This window comes from Taudactylus pleione, unplaced genomic scaffold (genome assembly GCF_031769625.1).
Source record: "Taudactylus pleione unplaced genomic scaffold, aTauple2 ptg000198l, whole genome shotgun sequence".
In the NCBI taxonomy this organism is placed as follows: domain Eukaryota; kingdom Metazoa; phylum Chordata; class Amphibia; order Anura; family Myobatrachidae; genus Taudactylus; species Taudactylus pleione.
Window position 1 is genome coordinate 15,015,636 of NW_028284600.1, and position 26,331 is coordinate 15,041,966.

At 45.7% G+C, this 26,331-nt stretch overlaps 1 protein-coding gene across 2 annotated transcripts in view; it reads right to left on the reverse strand.

The window, feature by feature from the left end:
* Positions 1 to 26,331, reverse strand: part of BTAF1 (B-TFIID TATA-box binding protein associated factor 1) — a 115,118-nt gene that overhangs the window by 65,039 nt on the left and 23,748 nt on the right. The window contains exons 6-14 of one of the 2 annotated variants that reach the window (XM_088476922.1): positions 20,121 to 20,257; positions 19,135 to 19,261; positions 9,905 to 9,973; positions 9,642 to 9,731; positions 7,668 to 7,763; positions 5,578 to 5,754; positions 5,294 to 5,434; positions 4,735 to 4,859; positions 4,487 to 4,607 (exon numbers count right to left, since the gene is read on the reverse strand). In XM_088476922.1, coding sequence (XP_088333048.1) covers positions 4,487 to 4,607; positions 4,735 to 4,859; positions 5,294 to 5,434; positions 5,578 to 5,754; positions 7,668 to 7,763; positions 9,642 to 9,731; positions 9,905 to 9,973; positions 19,135 to 19,261; positions 20,121 to 20,257 — 1,083 coding nt within the window. Of the gene's footprint in view, positions 1 to 4,486; positions 4,608 to 4,734; positions 4,860 to 5,293; positions 5,435 to 5,577; positions 5,755 to 7,667; positions 7,764 to 9,641; positions 9,732 to 9,904; positions 9,974 to 19,134; positions 19,265 to 20,120; positions 20,258 to 26,331 lie in introns of both variants that reach the window. The other variant, XM_088476921.1, reaches the window with a different exon arrangement.

Genomic DNA, 26,331 nt, shown 5'->3' on the forward strand with positions numbered 1-26,331 from the left:
CACTAATTGCAAAATACCACTTAACTAGCAAATGGAGATTGTAATAGTCTTGTTATAAGAAAGTTAAGTAGAGGAATGCTCAGGCAGATTTAATATGCATTATATATGAATTAGTTCTCCTGTGTTAAAGAACACTAAACAGACATACAGGTGTCCTCCTACATCTAGCTTCTATACGCCATATGGTGGTTGACACATGGCGCAAGTGAAACGCCAGGTCCCGTGCACCTATGCCAGCTCCAGGCATCTTTTCCACCAGAAAATGCCTCTATGTGATGAGACTAGGAAGCACCAGGAGACTGCACTAATTAATGAATTTGATATGCAACACTTATGTCTGTAAATAAAGCACAACGGATCTGCGCCATCGTAGCATTTTGTAAACAATTTCAGAGACTCAATCACACACAGATATACAAGTGTCACATATTAATCACAGTCTTCTGGTGCATCCTAGTTGCATCACATTGCGGCTAAGACACATTATTGGGTGAATAGGATTTTTGGACAACTTATTGAAGCCTTTTCTCTTAAGACGACTGGGGAAGAAGAAAGAAAGAAGAAGAAGAAAGAAGAAGGAAGAAGCTCACACGACTGAGCTTGAGCTAGTGTTCCCCAGGCCTGCTTAAGAGATAAGGATTCAACGGTAAGTTGAACAAGAGTCCTATTTCAGCAAGGCTGGGGAACACTGGATAATGGGATATTCAACAGCCGCCCCCAGGGGAGGGAATGCTCAGGCTGCCTGACCTGAGAACTGTATGCCCAAAAGTGGGTGCTGCCGGAGGCAAAAAATAAAATAGACCAACCACGTTCATGCGCGTCATAAAGAATCCACAGAACACAGTGCGGTGTACCAAAGAAACGTGTCCAAGGAAATCTGCAGAGCTCAGCACAACTAGCAGAGCCAGATCATCCCAGTCCCGGGAATTTGCAAAAGGAGGAAGAACAATATCCTGGTGTAAGTACAAGGCCATAACAAGTGTTGGCTGGAACGCAAAACCTGTACGGAGAACTGCACAAACTTCCTGGAAGACAAAGAAAGCTGGCTTGCAAACCCTAAAACACGGAACTATGCTGAGAGAAGGCAATAGCCATAGGTAGGTCCAGCTTACAAGCACTAACTGAAGTTCCACTGAATGCAAACGACTAGATTAAGATTCCACAGCCCCACCGGCATTCGAAATGGTGGCTGAATACTCAGCACACCTTGTAAAAATGGTTTGGACCCTCGGAAGAAAAGCCAAACGCAGCTGGAAAGAAAATGACGGGGCCGATGCCTGTACAGTCAAGAGTCGTCAAACAGCCTCCAAATCCTTCAGTGGGAACGCCAAGAAATGTGAGGCGAAAACTTGTAATGGTTACACCACAAGAAGTAGAATCTTCAAACTCGGAGGTAAGCAAGAGATGGTGGTCCGTACTAGGCTGTGAGCATGGACACATTTTCCAAGAGAAAACCTGCAGCTTTCTTACACTTGGTCACACATGTCCGGTAGTGAAAACCAACAGAGAAAGTGCCCATGTAGAAACTGGCCTTGTTGCAGCAGGTCTGAATTAAGTGGAAGATACCTCCCCGGACCTATCGACCTTGGGAGAACATTCACATACCATGACCAGCATAGCAAGTCTGGAGCCACTAGGATTACCCTCACTTGGGAAGCCTCGATGCGCCTGGAGACCTAAGAGAACAGTCGGGTAGGCAGAGATGCTCCAGATGAAAAATTCCATGGAACAGTCAAGGCATACACTGCAGAAGCCTGCGGATACCCAGATCACATACAAAACTGAAATGTGTAGAGAGGCCATGAGATCCCAGTGTGGCAGGTCTCGCATCCGAACAAACGGTAGGAATACCACTCGAAGGAGAGACCACTGCCCGGGGATAAACGTGGTTCTGCTGAGGAAGTCGCTGTTCAATTTCCCACTACCGTTATGAACACCGCTGAGCGAGTCAGAAAAAAACATCTACACCCCGGAAAGACTTCGGGCTGCCTCCACCATCGCCACCACACTCTTGTGCCTGCTGGAAGACATATATGCCACCGCTGGGAGGTTGTCCTACAGACTGCGGCCGGACCGCGAGGACGGACGGGGCCCCCAAGAGAGCCATGAAGATGGCTTGGATCTCTAACCCATCGATCAGCAGAGACATTGTCGATAGTGACCCAAAGTCCTGGAGCGGAAAAAGCTATTTCACGGAAGCTCAGCCCAGGAGACTCACGGCTGAGGTCAAAATCAGCTAATCTGGAAGGACTGGACCTGGAGCAGAAGAACGGAAAGCCTCGACCAAAGGAGAGTGACGAGTGCTGTCAGACAGAATGAGTAACAGAGACTAGAGGAATGACGACCAATCCGTCCAAGTGTGGAGGATTACGCACTGGGACTCCCGCAAGTGGAGACCATCAGGCCGGGAGTGGAACAGACTTCCAAAATGTCGAACGTTGAGACCAATGACCCCAGAATCTGCATGCACGAGTGTATGGACACCTGTTGCTGACTGAGAAAGGTGCATATTCTGGCTTTTAAAAGGTCAAGATCTTGTAAGGAGGGGAGGAATCCTCTGAGCTCTGGAATCAAAAAAGGCACCGAGGTGGAGCATCTCCTGGGTCGGAGATGGCGTGGATTTCCTCCAATTGATTACCCAGTCCTGTGACTAAATTCCACTGTCAGACAGATATAATCTGTGAGAGCTGTCAGACTGGGCCAAAAATAGTAAATTGTCCAGTTATGGTAAAATTCTGACGCCCCTGCGACGAAGATGTGCAGCCATTACAGCTATGAACTTCGTGAACACACGAGGGGCTGTGGACAGGCCAAAGGGTAACGCCTGAAACTGATGATTGGTTTGTATTGCAAACCTGAGGAAGTGTTGGTAACTGGCTCGTATAGGGATATGTAAATAAGCACCCCGGACATCCAACGATGCCATAAAGTCCCCAGGTTCCAACGCTAGAATGATGGACCGAAGGGACTCCATGTGGAATTTGGGAATCTGCAGAAATTTGTTCAGATATTACAAATTGAGAATGGGTTGAAAAGAGCAGTCCGGCTTCTGAACCAGAAACAGATTGGTGTAAAATCCAAACCCTCTGGGGCGGAAGGATTGACGACCAGAGGCCATGAAAGCGAAAAGATGCCTCGAGAGCTTCTGCTTTTTACTGCTGTGTAGATAGGCCGCTGGAATAGAACCGGGAAGGCGGACGCTGGCGAAAAGTGAGCATAGCCCTGAAAAACGATATCTGCCCATTTTTCTAATATTAAACTTAATACACATCAATAAAGTATAATTTTTAACATACCATTTGGTTCTGAATGCACCCAATATTATGCTTTTTTTTTCTTCTTTGGAATTATTGGTTTATGTATACACAGGCTCTGTCGCACTTTTTTTTTACCTCCGCCTGCTTTACAGTTAACCACATCTGCGTGCTGACTTCTAGCATTAGAGTAGCACCTTATTGAAATCTTGCATATGAACGATATAATACTAATTTCTATTACAGCAAGTACATGGATACAGAACCAATGGTTATTGGATAACTGGTATTACAGGGTTTTTTTGGTGCGGGATTAATCTATTACAACTGCCCCTGCGTATACATAGGTAGCCAACACAGAAGCAGCAGAAGACGCTGAACACATCATAGAAGTGCTAGTGGAGAGTACTTAGACTTCCAGGAGCTGCAGGGGAGAAGATTTGAGCCTTCCTGTGACAAGCAGGAGACACCAGCAGTCCCTGCGGAGGAATGACGCTCTGTGCACCTGCTGATGGCAGAGCTGGCTTTCTGTGCTGCTGCAGGATGGGGAGTGCAGCGTTGAATGCTCCACCTCCCTCCTTCTACATGCTCTGCAGACCTGTCGTATTTCCCAGGGTTAGGGGAAAACTCCGGTTAAGCCCTGTTGATGGGTATCCTATCAGCACACGCACCCCGCAACAAGCCCGCCTTCAAAATGGTGGCAGACAGCCCGGACTGCACTCGCCAGAGACCAGAATGCTGCAAAGAGGTCCCTGGCAAAGCACACTGGCCCACTCACAAATGCAGCCGCCACCCTCATACTGTGCGCTGCTACAAGCAACGCAAAGCTACCTAAAAGGAAAAATTACAAATAGAAACAATGCCACAACAAAGTGCTCCAAAACAAGCCCCTACTCCTTGAAACACTTAAAGAACACGGGAACTGTGGTATTACGAATTAAAGCTACAGATTCATTAAGTGCCAGTTCCAGCCCCAAGCTACAATCCCATTGTCCAGTGTTCTCCAGCCTTGCTGCAAGAGAAAAAGACATAAGACGCCCGGCGCAAGAAGAGTTGCACAGGACCTGGTGCACCTGTTTGGTATGAAGACACGTCTGTAGTACGATTATTTGGGAGCACATCTACAGGATTTGCAGCTGACATGACAACTGTGGAATTATGGAAGCTGGTCTCATGTAGCACACAGGTTGCATTGTACAGTACAGCGTTGTCATCCCTTCCCATCTACTAACCTGGTCCTGTGTGGATAATAAGGTGCATAACGTTTCCAGCGCTGCCTTTCGAACGGATGATATAATGTGACGTAGAAAAGGCCAAACCCGTGGTACTAATATTGAGAGGGATTGTTGGATACTGCCAAAACAGAAAAACGACTATTAAAAACTCAATCAATGAATATAGTGTTTAATAAAACAATGTCTGGGAACATAGACTCCAAAATAGTCTTACTAAACACGTCTACAGTGTCAGGTGAACTTACTTGCACTGCTGAACCTGAGGGTACGCTAAGAGTGAAGAGAGAAGGGTCATGATACTGTTAGTAGAGGCAGTTAAGTCATCTAACTCCAGAAGTGCATCCCATAAAGTGCTAAGAATGAAAGGAACCTAAAATTAAAAAAAAAGTGACATATACACATAAGCTAGGCAAGTTTATGCACTTGTATACACATTCTTATGCTTGCACCCCTCATATAGATTCAAGGAGTACTGAAGTATACATATTAAAAGGTATTACTAAAATAAACCCACAAGAACATTCAGGCTACTTTCTAATAAATATTTATAAAATTAGCTTAGTATAAAATCTATTCAGAAGGCTTTTTTCTTTTTCAAGTAATCTTCCTGTGTACAAGCAAAGATAGATAGACAGATTATAATATATATACATATACACACACACTTAATCACATGACAAAAGTTATAAGTCCGATATTAGCCATTCAACTCCATCCTATTACAAAGTGTCATTAATAAACCATTATACACATTAAAAAGAAAGGTGTGTTGGGGGTTTGCGGTAATTATAGCAGACTGATTACCTGTTTAAACTGCAACTTCACCAGACTGTCCACAACAGGCACTAAAGATGCTGCTGCTACAGCCCGTACATCATCATCAAGGTCCTGAAGACCTTCAATTATTGCCGGTAGTGCTTTTGGTAATAATGTCTTAATTAAATCCTACAGAGAAACCATCAAGAGAAAAATAAATACATTTGCATAAACTTGGCTGCAATTAAGACTGTAAAAGGCTGACATTTTTTTGACAAAAACAGATTTACATTACTTGCATAGCATTAGCAGCCATTATGGCTGAGGGTTACCTGACGAACAGCCAGTGCATACTTTATCCCTAGCAGTCCTCCATGTCTCACTTCCCACTGCTCTTGTATCAATAAGTGCAGCAGGATTTTCACAGTTTTCTGAACTCCACTGTCGTTCATATGTTTGAGGACCACCCCCAACGTCTGAGCACACGTCTCCCGCACTGGAGCAACCACCTATGAGTTAAGAACAGAGAGTACACAGTTGAGCCCATTTGACCATTCATGTACATGGAGATCAGTACGTCACATGATTTACTATTAATGCTTGCTGTAAGTCAGACAGCACCTTGTGACAACTACTCTCACACACACATAACCCATCAAGATATGCAGTTATTGCCTAAGGAGCTTGAAAAAACAACAATTTGTATTTTACCAAAATCGGTGCCGTGGGGTACAATAGGGCACTTAGATACTCAGATCTACCTTTCCTCCCCTGACCTCTCCTCACTCGTATCTCCAACTGTGTCTCTGCTATATCTTCCTGGATGTCCCAGCGATCTCTTAAACTTAATATGTCTAAGACTGAGATCAACTTCCCATATAACTTCACTTCCCACTATTTCTTTATCAATTGATGGCACAACTATCTCCTCTAGGCCCAAACTGCACGGTCTTTGATTTATCTGGGGACTCCTCCCTCTCCTTCAAACCACATATCCAGAACCTCAGAGTCCTGTCATTTCCATCTCAAAAATATTTCCAGGATCAGTCCCCATCTCAACCAGGATGCTACCAAGACCCTAATACACTCACTGGTCATCTCCAGATTGGACTACAGTAACCTACTCCTTTCTTGCCTCCCCAACTCCCATCTCTCCTCTCCAGTCTGTCCTCAATGCTGCCGCTAAAATCATCCATCTCCAAACGCTCTATATCTGCCTTCCCTCTCCTACAAGCCCTCCACTGGCTCCCCTTCCCCTTCAGAACCCAATTCAAGGTTCTCACTCTCTTACAAAGCTCTCACACATTCCTCTCCCCTTTACATCTCTGATCTCTTCTCCCTTCTCTCCTGCCTGCCCTCTTCGTTCAACAAATGCACGCCGCGTCTTATGCCAACTAATTACTTCCTCCCACTCCCGCCTCCAAGATTTCGCCTGTGCCGCTTACCCACCTTTGGAACTCTCCCCCTCTCCCCATCAGACTCCACACAATCCTTCAAAACGGGCTCTCAAGACCCACTACTTCATCAAAGCCTTCAAGCTCTCATCCTAACCCGCTACTCCATGCTCCCTGTCTCCACCCCCCCCATCTATGTCACGCCCGTTTGTCTACCCCTACCCTCTAACCCCTTGTGCTTCTCCTTACTTTATTTTCATCTATTTCGTACTCCCCACTAGGGCACCTATCACTTGGTTGCTTATGCTCGGTTGCTTATTTGGGTGTTATGATCACCAATGTATATTATACTAGTCCTCGTCTTGCATTGTACTGTTAGTCACTTTATTGGTTATTTACTTTGTAAGGCACTGCGGAACGCTTGTGGCGCCATTTATAAACAGTAATAAATAATTGGAGGGGTGCTGCGGGAAGGTGGTCCATTACCAAATCAAAATTTATGGTCAATTCGACAGTAAAACCAGTGCTGGTGGCTGCCATTCATAAAATGTGGACAAACAGAAGCAGATTTCTGCCCACCATCAAAGTAACCTAAGGATGACACATAAGAACAATTCTTAATTTAATATTTTTTTCTGAATTTCTCAATAAGACTTTTGGCCTTTGGGTGTCATGGAAGAGAAAATTTGGGAACCATTGTCTTAAGGAGTGGGTTGTTTACGGTTTGTAAACTGAAGTAATAAACAATAAGTGGTAGTATCAAATGCTCTATTATCCTGTTGCTTGAAAACGGACCATTGGGGTCCAGAGGCCCCAGCAGGATGTGGACACTACAAATATTGGTCAGCTTTGTTACCTCAGCTTATCAAGCCCTCTGGCTAAAGTTTTGGCAGGGGGGTTTAGAGTCCAAAATAATTTTTATACGCCTGTTAAATCTTTTGAGTTTATTAGGGAATCCTGGGATTGTTGGGGTATACATCTTAATACAGTTGGGTGATCATCTGCTTACACCCCTAATTAAATCTTACCTCATCGGAAACAAAATCCCCAAATCGGTCTAATGCAAAAACACATAGGAGACGGATAGCTAAATCCTCAAGCCATTCTTGATGCTGCTGCTCCATCTGAAGAAAATAGACAAATGAAAGCTTGCTGTTTACCACAGAATAAAGGTTATGCATAACCATTTCCCTCCCCTTCAATAAAAGTGCTTTGTCCACCTTTTCAGACTTTTAAAAGACGCATTAAGTTGTACTTTGCACATAGAGTTCCTCATATATGTATTTTACGCTCTAGGCAGAAGGTGAATTTGATGAAAGTTTATTTTCATAAACATATAAATGGATTGCCATTACGCATCTGTGCTTTTATGTAGTTTACGCATTGAAGTCTCAGGATTAGCCATTCGCTCCCCCCTCTTCTTCAGCAACCCTTCATTAATTATCACCTGCTGTCCTACCTAACTCACAGGCCTCCTGTCCTCTTGTAACCTGCCTCTGGTCTACCTTCTCTTCAATAACCATTGCCTTGTTCCAAGCTTCTAGTCCCTCTCCATGTGCACCCATAGCTTACTTTTTTTTCTTTCACCATTACTCAAGATTGCAGCTCATGATACCAACAGAACCTCTAAAACAGCCAGTCTGTAATTCAACTGTTCACTGAGGAAAACTATTATTCTGTTCAGAAACGCCTCGGTTACTATAATTAACTCTGTAGGATTACCAGGATATTTACAGGACTGTAGATGTGATTTTCATATTTTTTGAAATATCCAGGTAAAGAATAATTTTGCATTAAGCGATTCTATGCAGCTCACCATCCCTGTATGGCAGGCTCAGCCAAGACATCAATCGCGTTCTACCAGTAACTCGCGTAGCTCCCGCCAGCAGATCACGACCAACTTGCTACAGCAACTGGGAACGCTGGTCTCTGAAGTGATCAGAGGCTAAAGAAGACAATCGCTTCAGAGGCCAGCGTTCCCAGCGAAGTGAGGAGCCTGCACACCTGTTGGATCCAGTTAGATCCAGTCAGCGTCTGCAGAATCTTTTGCATTGTGGAGCGATGCCCAGCGTGAAGACACTCAAGTACTGCACAGGGGAGTGGGGCCTGTTCTACACTGGGAGGGGCACTGCATAAGGGGCTCTAAGACAGGGGGCACTGCATAAGAGGCACTACTGTGTGTTGTAGCATGAATAAGGGACACTACTATGTGGTGTAATGTGAATAAGATTGTGCTGCTGTGTGGAGTAATTTGAATTGGGGATACTGGGCCTGATTCAGAGATGGACGGTATTGCACAGACGGCTGTGCAATTCCATCCATTTAAAATGCAAATGCAGAAGAAGGTGTCACACCTCCTTGCTGCATTTGCGTGACCCAAGTCGCAGCCTGGGGTCACCATCGAAAAACAATCATACAATCAGGAATGCTGCCAGGGAACGCCCCCTCAGCTCCGCCTTCCAAATGCCACAGCCTGTCAATCAGGCTACGGCTGGGGCACATCGGGTTAGCGTACATCTTTGAATCAGGCCCACTGTGTGCGATTTCGGCAGGACAGACGTTATGTCCCTTGCTGCGAGGTCACGACCCCTTTTCCGGGCTGGGTAGATCACTAAAGGTTTTTATTTTAAAAGTAGATCAGAGTCCAAAAGTCTGGCTACCCCTGCTCTAAAGAGTGCATCGATTTGGGTTATAATTATGGGGCTCATCGGAAATGTTATGCTACATTTACATTTTTATTTGCTCAAAAACAGTTAGACCTGGTTTAGAACAAGTACATTGTGCCATTTGGGGGACAGTTCTAAAGAGACTAAGGATAATTTTGCACACATTTTCCTGAACACACCAGAATAGGTTTCAATCTAAAGTCTAATAATTGGACCATTTTATTTATTAATTTTTTTATTTTATTTTTTTTACAAAAAAAAAAAAAGAAGATTTTGATTAGGTATTTCTAGCCTTCCTGAACAGTTGCTGCAATCATGGTTACCCCTTTGTTTTACCTCTTCAGGTGTGCTGTCAGCGATCCTGCCTCCACTTTTACCATGTGCCTTGAGGATCTCCCTGAGACCTGTACCGGCACCATGCCGCACCTTAACAGAACAAATAAGTTAATTTAAAAAAAAGAAAAAAAAAGAAGAACGTATGTAAATTTCAAAGATTTTTTTCCTTTTTTGTTAGTAAGTGCTCATATTACAATTCAAAGCAGGAGAATGGCTTTTTAAAACGGATGCATGCAAGTCAAATCAATAAGGCTTCAACTCACCTCCCAAGATGGGTTAAACAGATCATTACAAAGCTCTTCACAAAAGCTCTCCATAGGCCACTCTTTTGTCTAAAGGAGAAGATGAGAGAAACCTTCAGCAGTTATTTCCAAAGTCAACAGAGCATAGAATTTATGGTTACACAGAACTCATGAGTCAGTTCATCAAGAGTTGCATTCACAATCAATCACAGGTGGGAGAGCACTTTGAAAAAGGTCAAAGCACAAATAAACAAAAACCACACAAATAAACCTCATATTTTTATATTTTAACTAGTTCAAGTGAAACCTGTAAAACCAAATGAAAGTAATTGAATATTAACTGCAGGCATCCATTCTATACTTTGACCCTACAGGAGGGGAAAAAAATAAAAAAATAAAAATAGTGGTCAGTACTTCCATAGACTTCCTCAAGAAATGCAATCAGATTCCTGGTTCTTGCACAGTACAGAGCTACTTTATGGTTCAGCCAAGGGGGTCATCATGGGGGTCTATAGCTACTCACCACCATTACACAATCTGGTTGAAGACCTCCAGAATAACATACTCCCAGGATAAAAAGGCATGGGACTCTTAAAGTCCGCTTCCCAATAGTCCATCCCTAGGATGAATACGGTTATTAAAAAGAAACCCATGAGCCCAACAGAATATCCTTATTTTTTAATGCATCACTAAAGCGCTTCAGTACCCCACCTTGGTGATGTGTGCCACAGGCGTGGTGTTGTCCGATTCAATACAAATGGGTCTGATCCTTAAGAGGGATGAAGCTTGTACTAGTGTGTTTACCCAAAACATTACGGAGCTTAGAATGTTGCTAGTTTTGCCTAGTCTAGGGACCGAAAACCCAGCAGTTGAAAGCTCAGTCATTGCTCCCATTCAGGCTGGGATCTGTGGTCATGATGGTTCAATTCTTGCTGAGATTTTGTGTCTTCAGCCACCACAGAATGGAGTGATGAGTCAGCGATGATAGTTTGAAGAACATTGCTGCCACAAAGTGACCATGACCGCTTGTCTAAAATATGGCTTTGAAAGGTCCAAGTGTGGAAGTGTGTAAATTCCACCACTCTGGAGTAGAATTAAATTCTCTCATTACCTTCATGCAATAGAGGACTAATACGCGTTGGCAAGATAACAGCTCTCTAAGTCTGTTCTAGCCATGGAGGCAAGAAATGCAACCCCACACAATGGCAATAGAAAAGCTTCCACCATACACATGTCTGGGTGGTATAGAAGAGCCCCATTAAGCTAGATGTGCCAGTAGACTTAGACACAGACACTTGCTCAGATTACATAGAAATGTGGGTACTTCAACAATGGCAAATGAATTAGTGTATTATTTAGTACCAAAATGTCTGGCATGAAGTTTTTGAAACACTGAATAAGAGGAAAAAGCTTTTTTCGCCCATTGTCAGACAGATCAACCTTCCCAGTTTATTAAAGATAATATATGCAAAACACCTTTTAGACTCTGGGGCAGGAGATGGAGCAAGCTTCTGGCTGCCAAACGTCAAGGCAGGGAGTCTACACAGACTGAAAGCAGTGTCATGTCCACTTCTCTCAAATACTGAGAGTTTATCCTCTACATGGCTAGAACTGTTCAATCCACTCCTCTGCCGCTTTATTGACCCAAGGAGCTCCCAGAACAGATAATTTTCCAAGAAGGAGTAGATGGAAGAGAACTGCCTAGGAACCGGATTCCACCTATCTGCCCAGTTGAAAGAACTATTGAGTGAGACTTGACAGAAAGCAAAGGACAAAAAGGAAAGTCTCATTCCTTTTGGGAAAGGAAACCAGAGACTTGAGTTACCACTGGATACTGAATATTGAGGGGTTGGCAAATAGGTAACACTCCTCAATACCCTGTCTACAGGAGGAGTCCTCTTCCCATGCTAACAGTCAGACCCCTAGAATCTCACCTTCCCTCACTCTGGATGGCTCAGAATAGAAGTCCCTTAAAAGGTAGCATGAGTAGGTCCCCAACACTTCAAGGACCTTTCCACTGTAGTAGAGCTGGACAGGCACTTATGAACTACCAACATAATTCTCAGTGAACCAGATTTAATGCAATAACAGGATTTTGGTACTTACAGATAAATCCCTTTCTCCGATTCCACAGGGGACACTGGAGGACTTCAAGACAGTGGGGTATAGACGGTGCTGAGTGGAGCTGGCACTTTAAATTTAAATGAAGTGTGAAGAGCTCCTCCCCTCTATACCCCCTATAGGCCAGTATTAGAACAGAGCCCGAGGGGAGCAGAGAAAAGATTGACAGAAGAAAAGGAGGAGGCGAAAGTACACATAACAACTGAAAGGTGAAAACAATGCAAAATAGAATGAAACAAGAGACGACAAACATGTCTAACATTCATAAAAATCACCCTAGACAAACATGTCGCCAACAGGCATAACAGGTGGCAGGAAGAACAGCGCAGGGTGGGCGTCCAGTGTCCCCTGTGGAATCGGAGAAAGGGATTTATCGGTAAGTACCAAAATCCTATTTTCTCCTTCATCCACTAGGGGACACTGGAGGACTTCAAGACAGTGGGGACGTCCCAGAGCTCCCATCACGGGTGGGAAAGCGCTGAGAACCCTGCAAAACAGACCGACCATATTGCGCTGCAGAAGTCGCAAAGGTGTCAAATCTGTAAAACTGAACAAAAGTATGCAGTCTTGACCAAGTAGCTGCCCGGCATAGAGATTCCATAGAAACGCCTCGAGCAGCCGCCCACGAGGCACCCACTGAGTGAGTGGAATGTGCGGTAATGGAAGATGGAGGTTCTCTAGACGAGGCCAAATATGCCTGTCGTATGGTCAGACGAATCCATCGAGCCAGTGTCTGTTTGTTTTGTATGATGCTGCTCGTCCGGGTTGGCCAGCTTCCAAAGAGTATCTGTCTTGCGAACGGCTGCCGTCCTGTCTACATATATGCGAAGAGCTCTAACCACATCCAAGGATCTAGAAGAAGGAGAATCCTGTGGAAGAACCGAATAGGCTGATTGATGTGGAAGGCCGAAACCACCTTAGGCAGAAAATCCATTCTGGTGTGTAGCTCAGCTCTATCCTCATGAAATACCAAATATGGTGGACGACATGATAAAAGCTCCCAGCTCCGACACCCTCCTGGCGGAAGCCAGAGCCAGCAGAAGTATCACCTTCCATGAAAGATACTTCAATTCCACCGACTCCAAAGGCTCGAACAACGAAGACTGCAAGAAAGACAGGACGAAGTCCAAGTCCCATGGAGCTGTAGGAGGAACAAAGGGTGGTTGTAATCTAACCACACCCTGCAGAAAAGTTTGCACATCCGGTAATAAGGCCAATTTCTTTTGGAAGAAAACCGAGAGTGCTGAAATTTGTACCTTCAGAGATCCCAATCGAAGGCATGCTTGCAGAAAAAGCAGAAATCTGGGAAGACTGAACTCCGTAGAAGGCAGAACTCTACGTTCGCACCAGGTTACATATGCCCTCCAAATACGATGGTAATGCTTGGAAGTAACTTCCTTATTGGCTCTAAGCATCGTAGGAATCACCTTGGAAGGTATCCCTTTACGTCCTTTCAACAACCAGGCTGTCAAACGTAGCTGCTTTAAGTTTGGATAGAGTAAAGGACCCTGAAGGAGCAGATCATCTGAGTGGTAAGGGCCACGGATTGTCTACCAACAGGAGCTGAATGTTGGAGTACCAAGCTCTGCGAGGCCAGTCCGGAGCCATCAGCAGGACCTTGGCCTGTTCCCTCTTGATGCGTTGAAGGATTCGAGGGAGAAGGGGAAATGGAGGAAACAGATAAATGAATTGGAACCGCCATGGTGTTGAGTGTGCATCCACAGCCACCGCTTGTGGATCCCTTGTTCGAGAGCAGTAAAGGGGCAGTTGATGGTTCTGCCTGGATGCCATGAGGTCGACCTGCGGAAGACCCCACCGTTGGACCAGCTGCTGAAACACCTGTGGATGGAGAGCCCATTCTCCTGGATGTACATCCTGACCACTGAGGTAATCTGCCTCCCAATTTGACGCCCGGAAGGAAGATTGCCGAAATCGACCTTCCGTAGCTTTCCGCCCAGATCAGAATCCTGCTGACTTCCTTCATGGCCACACGACTTCTGGTGCCTCCTTGCTTGTTTATGTATGCCACTGCTGTGGCATTGTCGGACTGGACCCTGACTGCTCGGCCCCTCAGAAAGTGAGCTGCTGTCTGTAATGCATAGAAAACTGCTCTTAACTCCAATATGTTGATTGGAAGACTCGATTCCTGTGCTGTACAGCGTCCCTGGAAGTGATGCTCCAGAACTACTGCCCCCCAGCCTCTGAGACTCGCATCCGTGGTAAGAAGCGTCCAATCCCACTCTCCGAATCTCTTTCCCTCCGCAAGGTGAACTGAGTTTAGCCACCACAGTAGGGAAATCCGAGTCTTGGGTTGTAACCTGACTCTTCTGTGAAGAAACAAGTGGGATCCCGACCATTGTGATAAGAGATCTAGCTGAAAAAGTCTGGAGTGAAAATGACCGTACTGGACAGCCTCGAAGGCTGCCACCATCTTCCCCAGAAGTCGGATACATGCATGAACCGAAACCTGCCGACGTCGAAGGTCCAACCTCACCATCTCCTGAATGGAAGTTATTTTGTCCTGGGGAAGGAACACCCGTTGAGACAGTGTCCATGATCATTCCTAAAAACTGCAATCTCTGTGTTGGTTGCAGATGCGATTTGGGAAAATTCAGGATCCATCCATGACGAATGAGGAGGTTGTGCGTCACGGTGATGTCCTGTAATAGTTGATCCTTGGAATTCGCCTTCAGGAGTAGGTCGTCTAGGTACGGAATAATAGTGATTCCTTGTTTCCGAGGGAGACTCATCACAGCCATAACCTTTGTGAATACCCGTGGGGCCGAAGATAAGCCGAAGGGCAAGGCCTGAAACTGGAGATGTGAATCCCGAACTGCGAATCTCAGGAAAGCCCGGTGAGGTGGCCAAATGGGAATGTGCAGATAGGCGTCCTTGATATCTAGGAGATACCATGAACTCGCCCTCCTCCAAGCCTGCAATTACCGACTAAAGAGACTCCATCTTGAACCTGAAGATCCGTAAGTATGGATTGAGATCCTTTAAGTTTAGAATGGGTCTGACTGAACCGTCCGGCTTTGGAACGACAAAAAGACTGGAGTAAAATCCTTTTCCCTTCTGATGACTGGGGACTTGGATTACCACTTTCATGGACAGAAGCCTGTCTATTGCTTTCTGTAAGACCACACTTCTGTCGTTGGAAACTGGCAAACCTGTGGTAAAAAAACGATTTGGGGGTTGCAGTTGAAAATCTAGCTTGTAGCCCCAAATTATTAGATCTCGGACCCAAGCGCCCGCACAGGTTTCCGTCCAGACCTCGCTGAAGTCCCGAAGACTAGCTCCCACTCTGGGGTCCCCCAGGTGAGAGGGAAGCAGTCATGCACTGGGTTTAGAAGTGGACTTAACTTCCTGTAGACTCAAGCCTCTGCTGGCTGCGGTTCTACCCCGACCTCTGGTACCACGGGACGTTGATCCTCTGAAACGACCACGTGAACGACCCGGGGCCCGAAAGGACCGAAATGAAGGTCCTGAGTAAGATAGTCTAGGTGGAGGAGCTGCAGATGGTAGAAAAGTGGATTTACCTCCAGTAGCCTGAGATATCCATGTATCTAGTTCTGCCCCGAATAGTACATGTCCAGTGAAAGGAAGTGCTTCCACAGCCTTTTTGGATTCCGCGTCAGCCAGCCAAGTTTTGAGCCACAGCGCCCGCCATGCTGAAATTGCCAGAGCTGAAGTTCTGGAGGCAATAGAACAAACATCCTTAGACGCTTCTCCAAGGTAAGCTGCCGCTTCACCTATATGTTCTGCTAATGGAATGAGTTCCTCCATTGGTAGTTGATCTTTCATTCCGTCCGCCAATTGCTTAGCCCAAATTTCAATAGCCTTGTTAGTCCAGCAGCTAACGATCGCTGGACGAAGAGTCACCCCTGCAGCGGTGTAAATGGACTTAAGAGTGGTCTCCAGTCTCCGATTGGACATGTCCTTTAAAGACGCGACTCCAGGAACAGGGAGCGTAGTCTTTTTTGACAATCGCAATACAGATGAATCTACCGTAGGAGGAGTTTCACAAGCCTTTCTATTATCTGCTGGAAAAGTGTAAAAAGATAATAAACGCCGGGACATCTGAAATTTTTTATCTGGATGTTCCCAGTCGTTAGAAGAGAATCCAGCTCTTCCGATATAGGGAAAGCCGTAGCTTGTCTTTGCAGGACCTGAGTCCTCTTCCTGTATGTGCAATACCTGTCGTATTGCAGCAATCAAGGCTTCTATTCCCTCTGATACCTGTTCAGGACCAGACTCCAGAGGCTCTTTACCTCGGAAAGTAACAGGAGAGTCCCGATTCTAGGTCCAGGAGTGGCAGCAGATCTACAACCACCAAGCTGGGAAGACTGAAGCCTGGGGTATCGCTCCTTCAGGATGAACAGCAGGATTTTCAGCAGGAGAGCAGGTAAGTTAGCTCCTACACCAGCTGCTCCAGGCCACGCCCCCAAACAAGCGGCTTCTAACTCATTTATTGAGCACAGTATTTGAAATGACAGCAACCGATAAGCTTCTAGCTATCTTATCTCTCTCTGGTGCTTCTCCTGTCTCCCATGTGGACGGCTGCATCTTCCGGCGTCCTGATTAAGCGCTGCTTGCAAGCTGGGCTGTTCGTCCGCGGGACTTCACCTGGAGGTGACACTTCTCTCCCTTCTCCAATTGCAGTGGACTGGCTCCTGGGTCTAGCATCTATCTCCATACTGGGCTCCGGTGTTTGTCCTGGATGATACACACTGACGGCGGCCATCTTGGATTCGGCTCTGCAAAGCTGGAAGCTGCTGGCTGTATGGTGTGAGACTAGTGTCTGGTATTTGATTTCTCCTGTTATTTTGCCTTCCTGCTGCATGGTTTCCCTGCTGGGGTGCCTGTTGTACCAGCTGGCTTATTTGCTATACTATGCAGTTACTCCCTGGTGCTGGCTGGAACTTATAGTTCCTCCTCTAAGTAAGGAATTGTACTCCTGCTTTCAAGTTTGCCTATCCTGCTCTGTAGTTGCCAGGCTGCACTTTGCCATCTCCTGAATTCTTGCTGTGTTGAAATTACTTTTGCAGGACATTTTTTCTTAATTATGGATAAAATCATCCAGGCTGTTAATGCCTCTACTCACAGGCTCCTTAAAGTGCTTGATAACATGCAAGTAAATACTAATTTTTTGTGTTGTGATCCTGGGAAGTGCTGTGAAAAGGTCAAGAAAATTATATCCTGAATCTACAGTCCTCACAGCTTATGGGACTAATTTCATCTTGGATTTCTCCTTTCCATTGAATATGCTAGAACCTGAGCGAGGTATACAGCTGAATCCTGAATTTACAGTCATCATAGCTTCTGGGACTAATTAAGTTATAGATTTCTCTTTTCAAAAGGATATGCTAGAACCTGAGCAAGTTATAAAGCCAAATCCAAAAGCTGTGAGGACTGCAGATTGAGGGACTGTTTTTGTTCTGGATTTCTCCATTCCATTGGATATGCTGGAACCTGAGCAAGTAATAAAGCCAAATGCTCAATCTACAGTCCGCACAGCTTTTGGGACTGATTCCGTCCTCTATTTCTCCTCTCCATTGGATATGCTTGAACCTGAGCAAGTTATATGGCTGAATCCTGAATACACAGTCCTCACAGCTTCAAAAGTCCTCCATTTCTGCTCTCCATTGAATGAGCTTGATTCTGAGTGTATTTGCTATTTAATTTCTGGGTGCTCCGATGTTGCCGCTGCACTCCTGCGGATTAATTTTTTTATCCTTACTATGTGCCGGGATTTTGGGATTTGTCGTTCAAGTATGATTGTTCTTCTCCTATTTATTCTCGAATGAGTCAAGATGGAACTATCACTTCAAGTCCTTTGTTTCTAGGGTTTGTGACCTGGCCGGACTAATGTCTTCCAGCGAATTACTGTGTCTAGTAGCTGTTAATTTGTATATTCTGTGCTATATGCGAGCCTGTATTACTTTAATATTCTTCTGGATTGTATTCTATTTTCTAGATGCTGCGTGAGGGCGGGATTGGTTTTTACTAGCCTAGGGACATTTAGTTTATTTTTTGCCCTTTTCATTTATTTTGTGTTTATATCCTCTATTTGGATATGGGAGGGTTAGGGATCTAGGTAACATAGAATAGTTAGTGGTGGGCTGGGGGTTAGGGGATCCAAGTATGCCTGGGTTGGGGTTAGGTTATACAAGGTGGGGGGGTTATGGGGAGGTTTGTTTTGGTAGTATTTTATTTGTTTTGATATTTTGGTAAATATTTGTTTATGAGCAATGCGGTTGGTATGATGATTATACTGTTAGAGGAGCCAAGTATTTTTGGTCTCAAAATTTACAGGCCCGAATGGCGCCTTCGGGTTCGTGTATACTCCTTTATTGTGTTAGGAGGTTATATCCTGTGTAGGCTTATTCGTTTTTATACCGACGCAAAATTTTTTAAATGAAGCATATTACCTGTACTGCCTGTCAAGTTGATATTTGTTTTTTTTTTTATTTTTCTTGTTGTATAAAGAAAATTTTTTTTATAAAAATTACTGAATTAAAAAAAAGCCGCTTGGTTGCTTTGTGCAACTTCTCAATTTTCTTCCTCTCCAAGGGCTTTATTTACAAAGCAGCCGTTCCTGGCAGGTTGAAGGTGAAAAAATTAAAACTGCGCCCACACATCGTATAATGCACGCCGGGTTTACACTGACTGCAGGTGCAGTTTTACATTTTCACCTGCAATCCTCGGTTTAAAAAAAAAAAAAAAAAAGGGTGAACTATTTGGGCACAGCAGAGAATCGTGCTTCAAAGCACAAATTAGAATGTCTCATTTTTGTATTGGTCTCTGCACAATTATGCAGTTCAGTGATGTCAAAGGGTATATGTACATTTTCTTGTCTATAGGCGATGCTCAGACTCACGGGTTCTCTTATTTGTGCACTAATGACAACAGACATTTTTAAATACTTATATAGAGTTTTGAAAACTGCATTCACTAGGGAAAAGGATGGAGCACCATTGGGAGGTACCACTTTCCCCGAGTCAGTGGACAGAGCAGATAACGGCTCTATACAGGATTTATTTTATGGAGGGCAGGCATACTCTCCTGACACCTTCTGTAGCAACTGGGCATAACACAAATTGGTACATGCAGCCAGAATCAAGCATTACCTCATCAAACAGGGAAGAGTTGTCCGGTACATTATCAATCAACACTTTGGACTCGGTTGCTGGCTGGCTGATGACAACATTGGTCACCTTCCTTCTCTTTTCCTCAGGCTCCCCATCTGTACTATCACTGCTGGAATAGGTTACATGACCGTTATACACAGAACAGATTAAACACACAAATCTGCACGGCAAACCAAAGAATAGAAGAAAAAGGGGGCAGGCACACTTAAGTCACAAAACATTTTTTACAACATATTTATGATGATATTTAGCACTTTATGATGTGGATTACTTCATAATAGAATATTGCAGTATTAAAACAGAAAGTAGTAAAAAAAAAAAAAAATTAGTTGGTTTATGCACAACAACTTATCATCAAGTAAGTTTTATCTGAACGCTTCCCTGTTGAGCCTTCATATCATTTAAGGCATATTCCTTTTCAAAGGTATTTTGCGGTAACCTATTTGTTGCCAAACATACTGGTATAATGTACAGTATAATGCTTGAGGTACAGACTGTGGGTCTACAGATCAGAAGTTGCAGGAGTTATGAATTAATATAGCTATGCTTCATGACCTCAGTAGTAACTACTAGCAGTGCTTGGATCTTACTTGTACAGTACCCATACCAGTAAATGTACCAAGCAGCGTATCAAGGCCACTGTGTAGTTGTCCGTTTCAGCCACAGTATTTAGAGGAGCAATACTTTAATTTTTGCCCCTTTAAATCCATGCGGCAATGTGGAAAAGCGCTGCCCAGTAATTTTACCCCATAGACTCGAGACTGCTGGCCAATCAGATGGTATGTGAGGGTGGGCAATGAACGGCCCTCCACCTGCTGTTGAACTACACATCCCAGAATGCCCTGCGACAGGTTTAGCATGGCCACTACTAAACACAGTGACTATTGTTAAAATTTTCTGTACAGAAAAGTGGGAGAGGAGATTTTTCATAAACTCATACAGATGTAATTACAGCGGCACACTACCTCTTTTCATTGGTCTCCGTTACATCACGGGATCTCTGCTTTGCAATCAGTTTTGCCATTCGCTTAGCTTTATTTTTCTGCCTGTTACTCATGCCCGGAAGAAACTCTGAGTCAATAAACTCTGCGGCTTGAAGAGTCTGAAAATAGCAAACAGAGTCATTTTGTGATCAAGCACTTACATGGGAGAACAAAACAGAATGCAGGAAAAACAAAAAAATAAATTAAAAAAAAGATACAAAGGCACACTTAAATCATGTCAAAATGATTGACTTCAAGCTGAAGAGACAAACAGCATAAGTTATTTTTTAGCATATATGGAGCTAATTGACACTAAGTAAACAGAGAGGCATATTAAGCTGGGTATACACAGCACAGATATAGCTGCAGATCGAGTGATCTGCAGATAATGGTTGTTCATACACACTGAACCACCATCGTGTTCTGTGTGTTGGAGGGGGGCACATCCTGCTGGTCAGGGGCGGTCTTTGTTGTGCTGTATTTTGGAGCCGTTCCAAAGCGGTCAATAGGGGAGGGTATGCTCAGTCCCGGCTGCATGCAAAACATTCCGCTCTAAACTGTAATCTTTGAAGATATGGAATTTGTAACATTTGGTGAACGTACGGACAGAAGACCAAACTGCAACCTGGCAAAAAAAAAACTGTTCCACTGCGACACCATACCATGCCGGTAAATGAACCATGACCCAATCAGGGACCGGAATACCTTCTGTAATATAGGCCAGGCAAAATCGCTGTAATCAAATCGTGTTAACTGGCAGGCCAGAAGAAAAGATACTTTCCAAGTCAGCAATCTGAGCTCATCGAACTGAAGAGGCTCAAATGAAGACTACTGAAAAGCCATATGTACCAGGTTTAGGTGCTACAGGTGGCACGTAAAGGGTTTTTAAATATGGAGAACTCCGTATAAGACAACTTGAACCTGCGGTATAACTGCCAGCTTACATTGAAAGAAGCCAGTCTAAATAAACCATTGGGCTTTGAGAGATGCAATCCCTGATCCAGGCTCATCTGCAAAAAGGAAAGGCATCGAGGAACAGCGAAACAAGTACCTTGAACAGACTTTACACTGTAGAAGATATGTTTTACACACACTGGTAGATTTTCAAAGAATTACATTTTCTACCAGACCTTTCACACAAAGGATCAGGACCTCAAGATCCATGCTGTTAAAAGTTAGCTGGGTCAAATCTTGATGGAATGGGACTTGAGTTAAAAAATAATTTCTGAGCATCAATCTCCATGGTGGATATCTGATCGCTTTTGGCCTTTTTGAGTACCCAAAGAATCATGGAAAAGTAATAGGCCAAACTGAATTGCTATGGCAGTGTTTCATGAACCTACCATAAATGGTTCCGGAACTCTGGTCCTCACGCAGTCCACTTTGTTGTTCTACCAAGAGGCCATGAGATTGGTCTCCAGCTGTCCCCACATGTCCATTTACATGCCAGAATGAGTCCGGGTGAAGGGATCATTCTCCTCCTGGTTGATGTAGTGATGACTTGGGTAGCCAGTTTCCCAATTATCTACCCCAAGAATGAAGATCGCTGGAACATAAAGTTCTGCCCAATGCATTATTCTGATAGTCTCCAAGGACATGACTCCTAATCCCTCCTTGATGGTGGATATACGCTGTCACCTTCGTATTTTCAGATTATATCCTTATAGGGTCCTCATACCCTTTAGAAAGGTTTGCGCCCTCTTTAGAGGCGCTCTCAAATCTAAAAAAAATTTATGGGCAGCAATATTTCCTCCCAAGGTCAGAGATGAGGTCACCTCCCCACAACCCCTGCCAAGATTCTGGGTTTCTAGCCATCACAACAGTGACTGACAAGCCCGGGATGGCAGGCAAGAGTTCTGGGATGCCAAGTCATTCCACTCGCAAATGAGAGTTTAGGCCATTCATATTTAAGGCCATGTCCAGTATTAGGACAAGAAACACATGAAAATAGCAGCTGTGCCTGCACTCCCTGGAAACAGAGACAATTAGATGAGTAATGGCCTGGGAAAGTTGTTCCTCCAATAACATGAGAAAGAATTTTGTCCAATTACAGACCAGGGAGTACTGAGCTTACAAAAGTGAAGACCTCAGGTTTTAATTTAATTACTTATTTTTTTACTACTCTTCAGAGCGGCAGCATCAGACTGTACATTGGACGTCCAAGCTACACCCTGCTGGCATCGCGATGCCAGTACAGATCTGGGGATCGCGACGGGACCCCAGAGTCTGTACTAGCACGGGCTCTGGGGACTCCCACAACTGCTGCCGGAGATCAGGTAAGAGGCGGGTCACCGCTTGCGGTGACCCGCGGGTATATGCAGTCAGCTGCCTCCGGTCTCTGGGGACAGACCGGAGGCGCTAGCAGCGGGCTCCCCCTCTGCGGAGGCATACCCCGCGTGACCGCTAGAGCACCAGGGAGTAATTGCAGTTAGTGGGAACTGGCGTCCCGGGGGTTAATTGCCAGCCAGGGGAGGCAGCCTTCCCCGTCTAGCGACTCCTCCCCTCAGCTCAGTGCGCTTTTCCGCTCGGGTCTGGCAATGCTGAGCTGCTTCCTCCTGCGGCCACTCCTCCTGAGGTCTCCGGCGGCCATCTTCTCTCCAGTGGCAGCGCAAATCTCGCAGGCAGCGTGCGGTCGCTCCCAGTGTACCTCTCCCCTGTTAAAGGACAGCGTACACAGCACTATAGCCCTCCCAGACACTGAATCTGGGAAGGTTGAATGTAGTGAAAAGGTGCAGTGAGTATTAACTTTCCGCATTGTATGCGACTTTTGCTAGTGCTGACTGTGCTTTATTTCTACTTACTGTCAGTCTATACCTATGCCTTTCCTTCGCGTGCGCGCGTGTGTGTGTGTAGGGCTTTTCTTGGACCTCAGTTAAATTATTTTACTTAACTATAAATTCATGTATTTGTGAAGTCGGTCACATACAGTTGCGTGCTACATGGTACCATATCTGTGGACCTGTGTGCTGCATGCTTGTGGGTGCGACAGGAGTAAATCACTGAACTTCCCTATTGTGTTGATATATAGCTGTATATATATATATTTTAATCATGTCTGACGAGGAATTTGAGCGCTCCGCGACTACCACTCTGTTCTGCTGCAGACGCTGCGTTGCAGGTGTTAAATCAGGTGGATTTATCACAGGATGGGCTGTATATGCGGTGCCAGCAGTTACCTGGTCCCTCTAACCCCCCCAGGACCCTTCTTAGGCAGTGTTTTCTCAGGTGCTGGCTTCCATTGCAGACCGTCTGGTGGTCCCAACTGCTCTCCCCCATAGGGGGGTTATCCAAACCAGCCATCCCCCCTTCTCAGGGTATACCACATCTGTTGCAGTCTTCCCCTGGGCCTCAGTTAGTCCTTATGAGGGGTTACCCATGTATATTCCCTCCAGTGACAACAGTCAGTCACTCCCTTTCAGGGTCTACCTTAGGCAGGTCAACCACCATGGGTGGATGTGTTCTCCAGTTCAGTCCAGAGTTTAGCAGCCTCATCTTCAGTCTTTCAAAATATGCTACGAACTGACAGGCCTCAAGAGGCGTCTAAACGCCCTGTTAGGTCATCCCTGTCTGCGCAAGTAACAGACTCAGAGGCGTCGTCGGATGATGGGGAATTGTCTGAGGACTCAGATTTCCTGGTCCGGGAGGTGGAAACCAAGTCTTCCATTAATGTGCCGGCATTGGTATGGGTGGTGCGGTCTATTCTTGATATAGAGGATGACGCTCCGTCCCCTAAATCCAAGTATCCAAATTTCAAAAGACAAAAAGGTGACTTCGGCTGTTTTTCCCCCTGACTGAACATATGGCGGAGGCCTTGCAGTCGGCTAGTAAGACTGTTCCAGCCGCAGAAACGTTTAGTATCTAGTTATCAGTTTCCTGCAAGTCACTGCAAACAGTGGGAAACCCTGCCTGCGGTGGATTCTCATGTTACTCGCTTAATCAAGAGCGCTACCTTGCCTTTGCCGTCCATTTCATCCCTAAAAGGATCCCACAGACAGAAAGTGGAGACGTGTTTTTAAAAAAAAAAAAAAAAAAAAACACGATCTATTCTCTCTCTGGGGCTGTGGCCCATCCGTCCATGGCCATCTCTTACGTGGCTAAAGCCATAGAGAGCTGGGCCAAAGTACTGGAAGATACTTTTCTTGAGGATGCTCCAGAAATGCAGAGAGCTTTAGTGGGTCAGATGAGGGATGCCGCTTCTTATAATGGAGAAGCGTCTTTGGATGCCAGTCTTCTGACTTCCAGAGCATCGGCTGCCGCATTTCTGCTCGCCGGTCTTTGTGGCTGCGTTCTTGGAGCAGATGCGGATTTCAAGATAGGCCTGGAGGCCTTACCCTTTAATGGGGAGATATTATTTGGCCCAGGTCTGGACAAAATTGTGGATACCCTGGCTAAATCTAAGTCAGCTTTTCTACCTTCGGCAGCTTCACCTTCTAAGGCTAGGACCTCTGCATTTTGGTCCTTTTGTACTCAGGGAAAGTCCAAGGGACAGCCCTTACCAAGGTAGCCCCCTAAGCCTAAGAAACAAGCGTGGAGCGCTCAACGCTCTTCTTCCAAGCTGGAGGATAAACCTTCTGGGACGGGCCTCCCTCTGGGGGACCGACTTCAATTCGCCCAGTGCTGGCACACCACCACTACGGATGCCAGGGTTCGAAAAGTTGTCTCTCAGGGGTACGCCCTCTCCTTTCGTCACAGATCACCCCATCAGTTCTCCTGCACGAGTGTTTCATTCCATGCCCTTGCAGGGGCTGACTATCCAAATGGAACGGGTTACCACACCGGATCAGGACTCCGGAGATGCGCCTGTCGCTTGCTTGGTGGCTTCAGACGTCACATCTCACCAAGGGTCGTCCCTTTTGGATCCCGGACTGGGTTTTGCACACGGCAGATGCCAGTCTCCGGGGTTGGGGTGCAGTGACAGGTCCACTCTCACATCAGGGCTGCTGGACTGCAGAAGAAGCGGTTCTCCCCATCAACATTCTGGAACTTCGGGCCGTATACAGGGCCTTCCAGTTGGCTATTCCTCAAAGAGCGTGACTGGACGTGCAAGTTCAATCCGACAACTCCACCACGGTGGCGTACATCAACCATCAAAGGGGCACTCACAGTCAAGCAGCGATGTCGGAGGTGTCACGCATCCTGTCTTGGGCGGAGTGCCACCTTCCATCCATCTCGGCAGTCTTCATTCCAGGAGCCCTCAATTGGGAGGCGGACTTCCTCAGCCGTCGCGACGTGCATCCCGGGGAGTGGTCGCTTCACCCAGAGGTATTTCAACTACTCGTGGACAGGTGGGGAATGCAGGAGGTGGACCTCATGGCCTCCCGTTACAATTGCAAGCTGCCCGTGTACGGGTCCAAGACAAGAAACGCTGGCGCAAGCCTAGTGGACACGCTGTCAGTGAAATGGACATTTCAGCTGGTGTACCTTCCCTCAGATATCCCTGTTGCCTCGGGTTCAAACAGGATGGAGACACGCTTCTGCTGGTGGCTCCTGCTTGGCCCAGATGTCCTTGGTACACAGATCTTCGGAGCCTCTCCATCGGCGCTCCGTTCTCCACCTCAACGTCGAGACCTGTTGTCTCAGGGGCCGGATCTGGGTCGTCTGTCTGACGGCGTGGCTCTTGAGACATCAGTCTTAAGGTCCCGGGTTTTTTCCAAGTTCAGTCATCAGCACGATACTACAGGCGCGCAAGCCTGCTTCAGCCAGGAATTACCACAGAGTGTGGCATACTTATTTTCAGTGGTGTGAGTCCAGAAACTATGATCCTCAGGCGTTTTGTGTTTCTAGGGTTTTGACATTCCTTCAATCTGGTTTGGACCTAGGCTTACGCCTAGCTTCTTTGAAGGTTCATGTGTTTGCACTGTCTGTGTAGTTCCAGCGTAGGATAGCTACTCTGCCAGATGTCCGCATCATTTTCCAGGGTGTTCTCAGGATTCAGCCTCCCTTTGTTCCCCCAGTGGCTCCTTGGGATTTGGCAGTGGTACTTCAAGCCCTACAGGGTGCTCCATTTGAGCCTCTTGAGTCGGTGGAACTCAAGTGGTTGACTGTTAAAACTTCTTTTCTCCTGGCGATTGCTTTGGCCAGGAGGGTGTCAGAATTGGGGCGCTTTCCTGTAGTCCTCCTTTTCTGATTTTTCAACAGGACAAGGCAGTGCTTCGCACTCGTCCGGGTTTTCTACCTAAAGTGGTTTCCAAGT